The 13653-nt window shown below is 37.9% G+C and overlaps 1 protein-coding gene across 1 annotated transcript in view; it reads left to right on the top strand.

The window, feature by feature from the left end:
* Nucleotides 1-12016, top strand: part of LOC141904089 (uncharacterized) — a 29394-nt gene extending 17378 nt beyond the window's left edge. The window contains exons 12-36 of the mRNA XM_074792550.1: nt 50-279; nt 392-616; nt 1006-1107; nt 1943-2110; nt 2213-2368; nt 2452-2643; nt 2967-3266; nt 3467-3622; nt 3704-3910; nt 4006-4122; nt 4911-5083; nt 5642-5801; nt 5993-6163; nt 6304-6429; nt 6521-6664; nt 6767-6955; nt 7046-7279; nt 7796-7958; nt 8039-8151; nt 8314-8346; nt 8685-8810; nt 8918-9035; nt 9220-9414; nt 9564-9671; nt 11056-12016. Coding sequence (XP_074648651.1) covers nt 50-279; nt 392-616; nt 1006-1107; nt 1943-2110; nt 2213-2368; nt 2452-2643; nt 2967-3266; nt 3467-3622; nt 3704-3910; nt 4006-4122; nt 4911-5083; nt 5642-5801; nt 5993-6163; nt 6304-6429; nt 6521-6664; nt 6767-6955; nt 7046-7279; nt 7796-7958; nt 8039-8151; nt 8314-8346; nt 8685-8810; nt 8918-9035; nt 9220-9414; nt 9564-9671; nt 11056-11330 — 4181 coding nt within the window. The 3' untranslated portion in view covers nt 11331-12016. The remainder of the gene's footprint in view (nt 1-49; nt 280-391; nt 617-1005; nt 1108-1942; nt 2111-2212; nt 2369-2451; nt 2644-2966; nt 3267-3466; nt 3623-3703; nt 3911-4005; nt 4123-4910; nt 5084-5641; nt 5802-5992; nt 6164-6303; nt 6430-6520; nt 6665-6766; nt 6956-7045; nt 7280-7795; nt 7959-8038; nt 8152-8313; nt 8347-8684; nt 8811-8917; nt 9036-9219; nt 9415-9563; nt 9672-11055) is intronic.
* Nucleotides 12017-13653: the final 1637 nt, after the last annotated feature.

Here is a 13653-nt window from a genome sequence, read left to right as displayed (position 1 = left end):
GATAAATGAATTATTACGCATGATTATATCACATCTTTCTCAATTTCAGACGATACGAAAGAAAAAATAACCGACCTGTTGAACGCATACAACGATGTGAATACTCTGGTAACTGGTCGATCGGGTGCGATCAGAAACGCGCTACCGATCGCTGACGATTTCTGGAACACGTACAAAACACTGGACAATACCCTCAGGGAACTTCAGGACAATATAGCGTCACTGGATGCCGAATCAATTGACCCCGAATTCATCAAAGAACAACAGAATGACATGAAGGTAGATATGTTTTGAAATCTTCTTTTTGCCTCCGAAGCTATTAGGAATATCTAATATGTTAACACGTGAAAGTTTAGGAATTGATGAAGTTACCATAAATTTTCGAAAACAGGGTATAGAGGATGAGTTCAATAAAGCTACCGACGATGTCAAAGAATGTAGTCAGCTCGGTGATAAGTTAACTGCTGCGTGTGGCCCACCTGCTAAAATGGAAGTGAAGAAACACATGGACGACTTAGACGATCTATGCAACGACATCGAGGACGATATGAAGGATAAAAACGAAGAGTTGGATATAGCAATGGAAAAAGCAAATAAACTACAATCACTAATGGAGGTGAGTTGATTGTTATATCATTTTTACATGTACACAAATCTTTCCTGATTATACTTTTAACCCCGTCTATATTTTAGGATTGTTCATCAGTACACGATGATCATGATTTGGTAATTCTATTTGAGTTAAAACGTAGAAAGTAAATGTATAACATATCAAACGTTTGAAAATTGTTAGAGAGGTGTTACTAACGGGGCAATTCGAGGATCGTTTTTAAACAACTATTTTAGTGGTTATCTATCGTGTCTTACTGTTGAAATTACATGTAGTTTGATTTTATGTGAATGCTTTATATGTAAACGAAGGAACGCTATCATCGCTGTTTTTTTCACGAAGGCACCAGCGTTTGTATCACAAGCATTGTATACAAAAGGTGGTTTGTTTTCTAGGGTATTATGTCGTGGCTACCGCCAGCCATCGACACTGTAATGAACATGCCCCCTGTCGCTGTTGATGCTCGGTCCATCCGGATACAGATTGAACAACTAAAAGTAAATGAGAAACTTTGAGATTATATTGCATAAGTTTACCACCCAGCGTGACTGCATGCTCCTTTTCTCACTCACATTTCACGTGGTAGTGGGATCGTGTTTTCCCCGCTTGTAGCTTCTTAATGCTTTGTATTGATACGCGTTGCTCACCTGAGATTATTGTCTGCTTACCCTCCCCTTACCCCTGGATAATCCTATCCTATCGCTGTATGTTCAACTTCTCGATTGCGCTTTGTTTCGATAAGAAAAAGTATTAAGAATATTTATGTATATTGGATGCACGATCATGATCCATTTTCACGAATGTTATATATCATTAGTTCACTATACCTCACCTTTCTAGTTGTCTCCATAGACTCGAATTTTGCATAGTTTTAGATATGTACACGGTCGCTTAAGCAGATAATGTGTTGGCTTGAATATGTGGTTTGATTAAGGGTACTTGGTGGTTTTGATAAGAAAAGATTATGGGTACATGCCGTTCTTGATAAATCATAATAGCGTGCAATTCTTATTTGAAAAAAAACCCATAAATTTCCACGCAACTGATCTCGATTTCAAAACTTGAATGTTTGGAAATTGTCAAAATCGCGAAAGTTAACTGGCATATACCCAGCATGTTTCCTCTGAATAACGATTGAATAAGATTAACGTGGTGCTATTGCTTTCTAGAACGTCGCTTGCTGAAATGACCGAAATTCATTTTCATTCACAGAAATTCGAACTAAGTCAATCGAAAGATTTTCGCATTATAATTAAATAGATCATATCAATTTTGATTTTCAAGATGGCGTTTAAGTGTACGATGTTAACTAACTTTCACTTCTCATCCAAGGTACTCAAAGTGCAGGTTCACCCGAAGAGTACAGATATCGAATCACTTGCACAACAGGCTAAAGAAATCATCAAAGCAGCTCCTTCGACGACCAAACGACTGGAACCTATGATAGCAGAAGTCAATGAGAAATGGGAAGAGCTTCTGGCTAAGATCGCCGACCGCGAGGTTTATATCGTAAAACCCGAGATATCATGAATACTATTTGAAATGTTTCTCTCAGAATTTTCTCAGTAATTAAAGTGACACATAATTTATCTAATACTCAAGAATGAACTCAATCAAGGCCTGATTCAAGTTGGTGAGATTGACAGTGCCATGGACGACATGATTGGAATGTTACAAGATGCCGAAGATAGACTTTCGCAACTAAATCAAGTGTACGGTGACCCGAAATGTGTTGAAATACATCTAAAAAATCTCATGGTAAATTACATCAGCTATCGAAGATTTATGGAGCAGAAATTCTATTCTTTATATGAAATTGAAACATTTTTTCACTGTTTTAGCACATGAAAGCAGCTATTCGGAACCACGAACCAACGATAAAACAGCTGGCAAAAACCGTGGATAAAATGACATCCGACCACAATGCGCCGTCTAAACTAAAAACGAAAAAAGATGAAATGAACAGCTTATTAGCTAGTATCTACCTCGATATCAAAGACAAACAAAATAAACTTCAAGACACTCTTAAACAGGTAAAGTTGAGTTAATCTTGAGTTGCCAGCCGTTCCTGATTTTCAGTATTTTGTTACCATTTTGTCCCGAGAAAATACTGATGTGATTTGTTTGATTTGATGGAAAAATGTGAAAGATGTTACTGAGTGTCATAACTGTGATTACCGTGATTACTAAATTGAATAATTTTCTTTCGTATCTCAATGAAGAATTACAGAAAAAGAAATTCAACTTGTTACTGATAGCACTTTGCAGAAGTTGACAGCCCTCAAAATCCTGCAATGGGAAGTTAGGGAGCCATGATAACGCTGCTGATTTTAATCCAAATTTCTATTACGCGTAGGTGAAACTTTTCTCCGGGGAAGTTGATGACAATCTTCAGTTCGTCAATGATTTCCGGGCAGAACTACGACACGCTGCGCCGATGGGCGCCATTCCGTACAGCGCTAAGAAAAATCTCGACCGATTCATGGCGAAATATGTCGAGCTAGAGAAACGCGATGGTGATATCGAGATGCTCTTGTTTAACGGGGAGGATATACTGAGCAGATGTACCGAGGCTGACGCTGCGCAGTTGTCCGACAACCTGCTGAAACTCAAACAACGATGGAACAGTACCAAACGACGAGCAGCTAAAAAACTGGTGAATACGTCAATCTTAAATCTCTTTTGCAAGATAAATTACGCAATTAATGTTTATCAACGAATCTACCAAAATTTTGATTGACCGTGATAATTCGTCAAAATAGGAAGCGGTTTGCTTTGAAGTGCAATCAAATGCCTGCTAATTTGAGTTATACCATTCGTCAAGTAAAGATCATTTCATAAACTTTCTGTTGATAGCACAAGTTGGAAGGACATCTCGAGAAAGTGAAAGGTTTCCACGTGACTGTTCAAATATGTATGGACTGGTTGATTACCGCAGAAGACAAACTGAAAGAATTCCGCTATCCCAGTAAAGTCGTCGAACGAATTGATAAACAAATTGAGGACCACAAAGTAAAGAAACATAACAATTCGATTTATACAATCCTTAGAACTACTGATGTAGACTATATGTACTTTTTTTACTATTTGTAGGAATTCTTGGCTGAAATCGAAGATGAACGTAAAATTCTCGAAGAAATTGATAATAATGGCACGTACCTGAAGTACTTCGGTAACAAGGAAGACTCGCTTTACGTGAAACGACAACTGCAAGATCTGAAACTGCGCTTCAAAAAGTTAAAACGACGAGCTGAAGAACGAGGGCGTTTGTTAAACCAAGCCCGCAAAGAGGATCTTCGTGTAAGCATACACTTTCTTTTGTGAACACAAAATCCGATGTCTTTATTGAGTTTGCGAAATTTTCTGATGAAAGTTTTTGATTTTATCGATGACAGTTTTACACGAGTTGGAAGGACCTTACAAACTGGTGCGATGAATATAAAGCTAAGATATCGGATGTTGCCAAGTCGAAGTCGCCGACCGACATTACTAGCGATGTTGATGAAATGCGAGTAAGTAGTCGTCATTAATAGTCATCATTTATTTACGAAACTGTTAAAAATGAGTTTCAAAGAATACTTAAAAACTTAATTATCTCGCATCATTAAAAATCGAATATATTTATCTATGATTCATTAGCGTGCGTAAAAATAACTTTCTTTTTGGTATTTATTTGAACTTCTCTCTGAAGGTAAACGTAGGTTAAATTTGATGTGATGTCCAACCTATTGTTCTTACACTTAATGTTACTCGAATTTAAATATCAGTAGATTTACGTGTTCACGGTCTGCCTTAAATGTGGTGCACTTCATTTCGACGCATAAAGACACTTTCCATTTTTTTCTGAAAAAAAGATGGGAGCAAGTATAGATTCGTTGCATGTTTACGTTGTTATCGGTGTCACCAATTTCGAAATGAATTTACACCTATATTGATTGTGTTCGTGTTTTAGTAATCCTCCCGTTGACTGAGTGATCTTTCATTCGAACATACCACAAAGACAATACATTATATCTAGATATTGCTTTGTTAGGGATTTACTGGAAAAATGTGTAACAAAACGGGAAGAAATATAGATATATCTATCGTACTATAGATTACTGATCTTACGGGGTTCATATTATTTTGTTTTTCTTGGCGCACGTTTAAGTTTTGAGTGCGAGCCGATCTGAATTTTGATTGCGTGTGATTTTGCACTTAAAAACACATTTTAAAAGTCAGCGTGTTCGCCATATTGACCACAAATTTTATACTCCTTTCGGTTTCGGTATTTAAATCATGACATAATGTAACATTTCAGCGGTTCAACCACCAAATCCACGCGAAATATCCGGCCTACCATACGACGCTTCGACTCGGTAAAAACCTGAAAGATCGTTGCACGAAGGCCGATCCCGACCGCGAAACTCTGCAGACCATGATTGACGAACTGAAACGTAAATGGACGTTACTTCGGAACGTGGCATCGGAACGGTAAGTAATTCTCGGTTATAAACTTCTAAATCTGTACATAGCGGGTTTTTATTATTTTTATTTTATCACCTATTGTCCATGTTTATTGTGGTTATTCTACTATTAAGTGCATCCTTTCTATAAACATTCGGCCTGATCAGAAACATCATTGGGCATCATTCCAGTCGTAAATATCATGAATGGACATTAAGCTGAAATCCAATTATATGTACAGGATATTTGAAATGAATGCGATAATGCATATACCGTTTAGTTATCCTTGTAGTCAAATTTATTCATACACAGATTATGAGGATTAGAGAATCATATTTAACTTCTTCACACAGGAAATGATATTTGCTTAACGTGTCGGTATATTAATGGTAAACAAATGTTTATGTCAGAAAACGCAGCCAGTACAAGTTTTATACTATAGTACGGAGGCCCAGAGCGGTCATATCTGTACCATGTGGCATTGTTCTCATAGAGGAAACAATACGTTGCAATAATGAGAACATGTCCGAATTACGACAGCAATCTTTTGCGAGTATTCACCGTCCAGATTTTCAATATTTCCAGACAAACAACGTTGGATGGAGTTCTTCTCTCGACCGGTCTCTACTCCGACGCCGTTCAGTCGACGATCGAATGGCTGACCAAAACGGAAGAACAATTCAAGGATTCACAACCAGTATTAGGTGACTTGGACACAATCGAAATTCTCTTGGAACAACATAAGGTAAAGGGGATATTTTCCAGGCCGGTCTGTCATTCATATCGATCAGAAACTGAAAATGAATAACAACAAGCTAAAGACTAATTTCACTCATGTTCTTGGTGTTCTTTGGCCACTATTTCGTGCACATATATTCATAGCGCCTCATGATCAATCGTTTTCATATATCTGTTGTAAAATCATATAAATTTTAGACATTCCAAGATGATTTGGACAGTCATCAAGCGTCAATGGATGACCTCATAAAACGAGCCTCTGGGGACGGCCAATTGGCCGATAAATTAGACATTCTACAATCAAAATGGACCAACGTGAATGAACTTTCAAAAAAGAAAGAGAAAGAATTGCAATCTGCGCTTACCACAGTAAGTATTTTTGCCGTTGCTTGAACAATTATTTCTGATGAAAATTAGCATAGGCCTATATGATTATTAAACTATTGTTGTCTAGTGTTGTCTAATATCTTTTCTCGTCCACGGTTTCAAGCTCTATTTTGTTAACACAGGCGGAAACATTCCACAACAACGTGCAAACAATGTTGGACTGGTTGCCAAATGCCGAATCCGAACTGAAATTCCGACCTTTACCGGATGAAGAGGATGATATAGTTAAACTCATAGAAAAACATGCGGTTAGTATTTTTCTTATATCGATATAAATTTGAAACACTTTCTTTCCAAACTTTCTCATCGTTCACTCACCTCATACTCCGTTTTCTGTAGAAATTCCAAGAAGACTCGAACAAGAAAGATAAAGTTATGGAGAATATATCTCGTTTGGGACGCACGATTTTGGAAAATTGTCATCCAAGCGCAAAAAAATTCGTCAAGTATTACATCACGGTGACAAAAACTAGATGGGACCAGGTACGTAATGCCGGATTTGTTCAATATTTCCAATATTCTAATCAGATACAAATGAAGTCTTTAGATATTATTTATTAGTTTCTCGATGTAAATTGATTACAGGTTAAAAGTCGAACAAAGAATCGAACCCAACGATTACACGATGCACTCCGGGCTATCCAAGGAAATGCGGCCATTGTGGAGGACTTGCTACAGTGGCTGGCTGACAGTCATAACGTTATTGTTAACAGAGAGAAAGCAACTAGCTTGAACAGTCTGGAAAAGGTTGAAATGTTAGTCAGGGAACATATGGTGAGAAATTCTGAAAAGTCGCATGAAAATCTTCGAATATTGACAGATAGATGTACATCGTTAGTTATATCTTGATGATTGTTTTCTCAGGATTTCCACGAAGAGCTTACAAACAAAGGCAAAGAAACTGACAGAGTAACGAAATTACCTCACAAGCCGAAAACTTCAAGAATGAGGCGTGCTAATACTCGCAGACGAGGCGACCCTGTCGATGCAATATACAATACTCGCCTCGCAACGTTAAACGCTAGGTGGCGCTCGTTATGGAGAATATCGGTCGATAGGAAAAAGAAGTTGCAAGACGCCTTAGATCATTTACTAGAGGTGAGTTTTGTTCATCTGAAATCTCTCCACCATCTATGAAAATTTACATTTTAGTGTTGATATCATTGTTAGAACATTCGAAATTTTGATTCAAAAACTCTTTTTATATTTTCGTCCCAGAAACGAATGAGGGTAAGCTACTGTCATAGCGCAATATCTTGATTTCATGGCTTCAATTACCTGGTCTTGTGCACAATTTTATATATAATTTTTCATCTATTGATGCTGAAAAGACTGCTAGCAACAGGCTGCTACCAAAAAAACTATGTGTGTCACTTTGGACATTTTGCTCAATTTAGAAGGAGGAGAATTTTACATCGTGAAAAAAATAGGGTTTGGGTTTTACGAATATGTATACATGTAAACCATCTCTTTGCGAAAGCTTCGATGATTATTTAGTCTATGGGTTTTAAAGTTTATGCTTCTAATGCTGCTGAAATGTGCATACGTACCATCTATCATTCCACCGTTGCCTCGATGCATTTTGTAATCATAGAAATTATCATTGAATTACAGTTGGAAAGTTTTAAGAATTTCAATTTCGAAGATTGGCGGCAAAGATATTTAGCGTGGATTAAAGAGAAGAAATTCCGTTTGACAGATGTATTCCGTAAGCAAGCGCGCAGCGAGCAAGGCACTTTATCCAGGGAGGAGTTCATCGAAGGCATGATGAATTCTAGTGAGTAAATCTCAATATAGATTCCAAGCCAGGTTTTGTACTAAGTATTTTCAAATGATATCTGGCGATTATCTTTTTAGAATTCCACACGAACCGTACAGAATTACGAGCCGTTTTCGATATATTCGATCGCGACAAAAGCGGCGAAATCGACTATCGCGAATTCATGGATGCTCTTCGACCCGATCGATTCGTAAGTCATATTTATACTTCGATTTCTGTTTTCGTTGACTAACGAGAAAAGTAATTTGTTAAAAATGTTAAAATCATTTTCGATTATAAATTGCATGGATTAGCGTCATATTAACAAGCTTTAGAAATGAGTCGGTTTTGTTTTTTTTACTGTATGTTCCAGCAGTCTAAACGCTACCGACCTGTTGGCGGTGCTGTAAGTCCTTCCGTGCATGAAAGCAAATATCTATCCGCTTCTTTTAGGCTAGATTAAATTCTTACTCATTATTCATCTGATCATTAAAACATTTAAACATTTCCGTTATCCAAGAGAACGACTGTTTGAACTAGTAACGCATGACTAGTTCATCCGCGTTTGATAACGTATAGAACGCTTTCACTTTGCCTGATTAGTACAAGGCATCCGTTCTGTTTCTTTTTACGTGTATCTTTTTCATCGATGGCGATATTCTGCGTATTTCTAAACGTTTATCATAAACTTTCATCTTGGAAAACGTTTCGCTAAATGGTTTTCTCTCATTTTTTTCGGTATAGAAATCACGAATGAAGCGTCAGGTGACCGAATCGGAAATGGTGCAGGATGAAATCGAACGCGAGGTGGCGAAATGTACATGTTGTCGACAATTCCCGATGGAACGAATAGCAGAGGGCAAATATCGAGTAAGTTCGACGGGTACTTGATTTCATAAGTTCCTAAGTTCAAGTTCACTCGCGCTTCACTCCGAGCGAATTGTCATTTGCTAGAGAAACTATTATTCTTTTTCCAGTTTGGGGACCATCGTAAAATGTTTCTAGTCAGATTCTTAAATAGCTGCGTTATGGTGCGAGTGGGAGGCGGCTGGGAGAGACTCGATAGGTTTCTCATGACGCACGACCCTTGCCGCGGTGAGTATGCAACACGAATAAGCATGCCAACGTTACTATTCAACTAATTGATTAAATTCCTCCATAATACGTTTATTTTCTGTTGATATATTATAACCGCGGTGTCTTATATAGTTATTCATTCTTATGGAAAATTCTAACACCGTTTATTGCTCTCATAATCCCGCATGCCTTCACTTTACAGCTAAGGGTAAAACTAATACGGAACTGCACGAAAGTTTTACGTTGCCGGAAGGTGCCGCGCAAACTCGTGCGGGTTTCGTATCGAAGAGAAGTGCTTCCAAACCATCTCCCCGGCCGTCGCCCGGTGGTTCACCGCTGGGTTCTCCCGCATTGCAGCGTAAGTCACGGGCTTCGCCATTAACATCGTCTAACACCGGTAAGGCTATAATAAGTTTGACCAAATTGTGTTCAAAATAATAGTATACAATATTAAATTCACTCTCTAAAGTATCAGAGCTCCATAACGATTTAGAAACCTTTTAACCAGCAAGTAAATACGTTTTATATGGTTAATTTCCTTACCAGAAACAGGCTGCTATAGTCAAATGATTGACTCTGCGTTCGTTTGTGTCTGCCAACCGAGGACAGTTGCAGACGATGATGAATTCATGCGTCGCCGTTCTCACGATTCAGGTTTCACTATATCATATATTAATTTTGATTTTAGCTCGTCTAGTCGCTACCTTTGCTTAAGTGTGTTTTTAAAGATAGAAATACTCATCATAATATAAAACGCCTGTCCATTGAAGAGCAGGCGTTGGACTTCTTTTGTACTTTACCTAGGTGTCCTGAAATGGGGACTTTTTTGAAATCGGTTTCGCTATAGCTGTCAACTAACATCGTGTTTTACTTGTGTTAAATTACAGTCTGGGCTGCGTTATTCGTAGTAGCTTTCCATACAATTGTGAGAAAAACTTCTGAGAACTATCATGCATATGTCTGGTATTTTGAAGGAATGTGTTTTATCTTTGCCTCTGGGATTAGCTAACACTGAAAAACGTAGCCCATGTTTTATTCATTTATCAATTGCGATCAATTGCAACCTTCCTATAACATCCGGCTGTACATTTTCTACCTATAACATTCGGTGAATCTTTTTCGAAATCTCCCTACCCGTCTTTAGCAAATAATACCTCACACCTCTGTTATTCCAACCGGCTCATTCTATCACATATATCAGTATACATTTGCCGAACAAAGCGGCTTTCCATGGAATGATCCAAGGCAATTAATTTCTTCGTCGTTTTAAATCGATTCATCAAAGATTCACTTAACAATCGATTCCCAAACGATCGGGATCTATATGAATGCATCAATCTCATTATATACGATGTCAAAGAATTCCATTTGATCTTAACGTCCGTTATTTTCTTTTCCGTTGAACTTGAATCGCGTCATTCGTCAAACTACTAATAATAGTCGAATAAATGTTCTTTTAACGACGCTAATCTTGATTTTCTGTATTTATTGCAATCGATTTATTATGTTCCACAGGTTCCACTAACTCTCTTCGATCCAAACGACGCTAACTCGTTATTATTAACATTAAGCCCGATTGCTTGAGTAAGTTGATACGTCTTAACCAAATTACTAATCCCTTTTAATACGGTGATTCTGTCTTATTGCTAAGTTTGTTTTATTTACTAATAAGATTAACATGTCTATCGAGGGCCCAGTTTTGAGGTATTGATTCTAGCTCAAAAGATTGGTAACACAGGGGCTCGTATTTGAAGTTATGGGGTAAACTGTTATTTTATGTATAGTACCTTGGATATTGGATGATCTAAGCTACAGTTTACCCCCAAACTTCAAATACGAGCCCCTGTCATTGGTAATTAACTTATTTCATCTAACTTACTTTGGAATTTGGTCCAAAATCTTTTTCGACATCAAGAAAATCTGATTAGTAGTCAAAACTAACAGGGGAATACATTTCAACCTTTGGTCACTGACTTGTACGCGATTCACAAGTACTTGCTCCAGGTTAGGTGAACAAATGTTTTTTTCTCTTTTGTAGTTGCTATACAGAGAGCGTCTAGCGCTCGCTTATCAGCCGGAATAGGCACCGGACGTCGTGTTTCCGATACCGGCGCCACTGGGACATCGCGTCCGGCATCTGGTCGCAAAGTATCGTGCCCGCCGCCGAGAACTCAGAATTGCGGTGCTAAACCGACCGGTACCAGCGGATTATCGCGTACCCGCCGAATTTCTTCTTCATCTTCGACCACGTCTGCCGATGATCCGTTCGAGGAGAAACGCTCGAGCAAACCAAGCAACGGATTGATATACTGAATCGACCCAACCAACCGAGTCTAGTCTGAATTCTCTATACAGTATTGCGCACCCCTGTTATGATACTTCTCCAACAACAACGAGGGACCAATGATATGTTATTAGTTATTTAAAAAAATCAATAAGACTTGTGATTGTCTTCTCTAATGTTCACCCGAGTGTAGATTGTGTTTGTGAAGTCGCGACGGCGGCGGTGAATTATTGAAATGACACCGCGATTCTCCTTCCTGCATACTGCCGTCCAACTGTATTCGCTTCCTCGTATATCAAAATGGAATCTTCGCACGTATGAACACGTATCTCCAATTAGGCGAATCGTATACAAAGCTTATGAATATGTATGTATGCGTTTTATGAGTGTATTAAAAACTTTTTTTTTAAAATAAATTATGAATTAAATGAATTATGTTAATAAATGTTAAAAACTTGGATGAACTAAATGAACTAATGCACTATGCAAATCATATCAAAATATCTTAGTTACTTTTACCGATTCGTGATTAGTTTCTTCGAAAGCGTGCGTATAGGTTTTACGCGCTGAGCCGGGTGCTATGAATTTAAGAAGAAAGGTTACTGTAAATGAAAATACGAAAAGTATCAAAATTCATGTTTTAGTCCTGTAAATAGTTACTATATATCTTAGCATTTTATATTACGAACTACTTTTATCAAATAAATGAATGATATTGAATGATACAAAATATCTTTGTTGTTTTGTTTAGGTAGAATTGACAACCGTCCTCAAGTGGTAACTAAGGTTTGAAATATTAAAACGTTTGTCTCAGTCGGGCGAGTCTTCTGTTGACACTAATTGTTTAATATCTATTCACCGAGACCCTTAGTTTCTTAGCCATGGAAACATAAAAATTGGATGGTTGCCATAGAGATCCAAGCTGGCTCCCCTTCTAAAATTGATTGTTAAGTTTGTATGAACATCTGGGCTAATTTTCGTGATTTTGTCCACCGAGTAATAATAAAAACGCTAAGCCACCCCACTAAAATGGTTAGTTACACAAGGATCATAAAGCAACGGAGATAGTTGTGGGTTCAGCCACTACCAGGACTGGATGAAAACATCCACAGAACGTTTACCACGACCGGCCCACTTGGCAGTTACGTAAATCGTGCGAAGCAGATACAGGAACAAACGGCCCAGTCACCGACCTAGGACTCTTGCGTGTTAGGACTTTCTAGAAACTGATGCACGCTTTTGAAATATGCTTGGCTAAGTTTTCCGGGTCGACGAAGTAATTCGTAGCATCTAGACGGATGATTATTACCTATTTATGATCTTCGTAGTTTGGTCGTCAACACTGCGCTTGACTACTGCGACACTTAACAATTTTACACTACCTTTTTTCATCCTTTTTGCATCGCAAAAATTATTTGCTCTTTCATATCCTGCGTACGGTTCATGCGTTATCGAACAATGTGTGGTTGGCGCAGTTTTTTTGCGATCTGTGGATGTGATTTGATTGGCACGGACAGCTTAGCAATTTGCCGCGCAGCGCTCGCGAAATTCAGAATTGAGTGCGTTGCCGTCAACAGAATCAGATCATAATGAAAACTGGCTGGGTAAAGATGGAGAACTCTTGCTGGAAAAAGCGTAAATTCGTTACATTATTTACATTTCTGTTGAAATATTCAATGCAAAGTGTTTATGGACAAGAAGGTACGTACGATTCCGATTGTTTATAAGAGTTTAAATGTTTATAACATAAAATTTTATGCCCGTTTCGACAAAACACGTGTGTATTTTCAAAACATTCTTAGAGCATGGGTCGTCTTCACCCAGTCCTGAGACATAGTCCGTATACTGCGTGTACTAGAGCTTGCATGAACCACCAGGGGTCGCGATAGCGATATATCACTTACACTAAGGTTCTCAGTGAAGTATCATTGGACACTACGTTCTTGGCGAAAGTCTATATAAATACATTGAACTGGGGAATGGTCTCGATTTCCAAATAACTTTTATTCGGAAGGTATGACAGTTTAAATGTATGATAAGTACAAAAGATAATTTTGCGAACATACTCTATCTAACCTTCTTCGAAATTAATTTCATTATTTTGTTATGATCGGCTGCTAAATGAAACAAAAACACCTCTCGATATTTCGTCACCTTACCCCAAGAACAAAATGAATGGTTTTGGTCGTGGTGAGAAATAGTCTCCAACATACAAATCATAACCGTTATCTATATTCTTAATCAATCACTTATCTATTCCCAGTTAGAGATCTTTAAATGCGTTTTAAATACATCAAAATGTCAGTATCTCTACAAAATTATGAGAAAATCAACATACAAAATATAACAATA

The sequence above is a fragment of the Tubulanus polymorphus genome, chromosome 1, assembly GCF_964204645.1.
Source record: "Tubulanus polymorphus chromosome 1, tnTubPoly1.2, whole genome shotgun sequence".
Taxonomy (NCBI): Eukaryota; Metazoa; Nemertea; class Palaeonemertea; order Tubulaniformes; family Tubulanidae; genus Tubulanus; species Tubulanus polymorphus.
The sequence above is the reverse complement of the archived record's forward strand: the minus strand, read 5'-3'. Positions and strand labels throughout refer to the sequence as shown.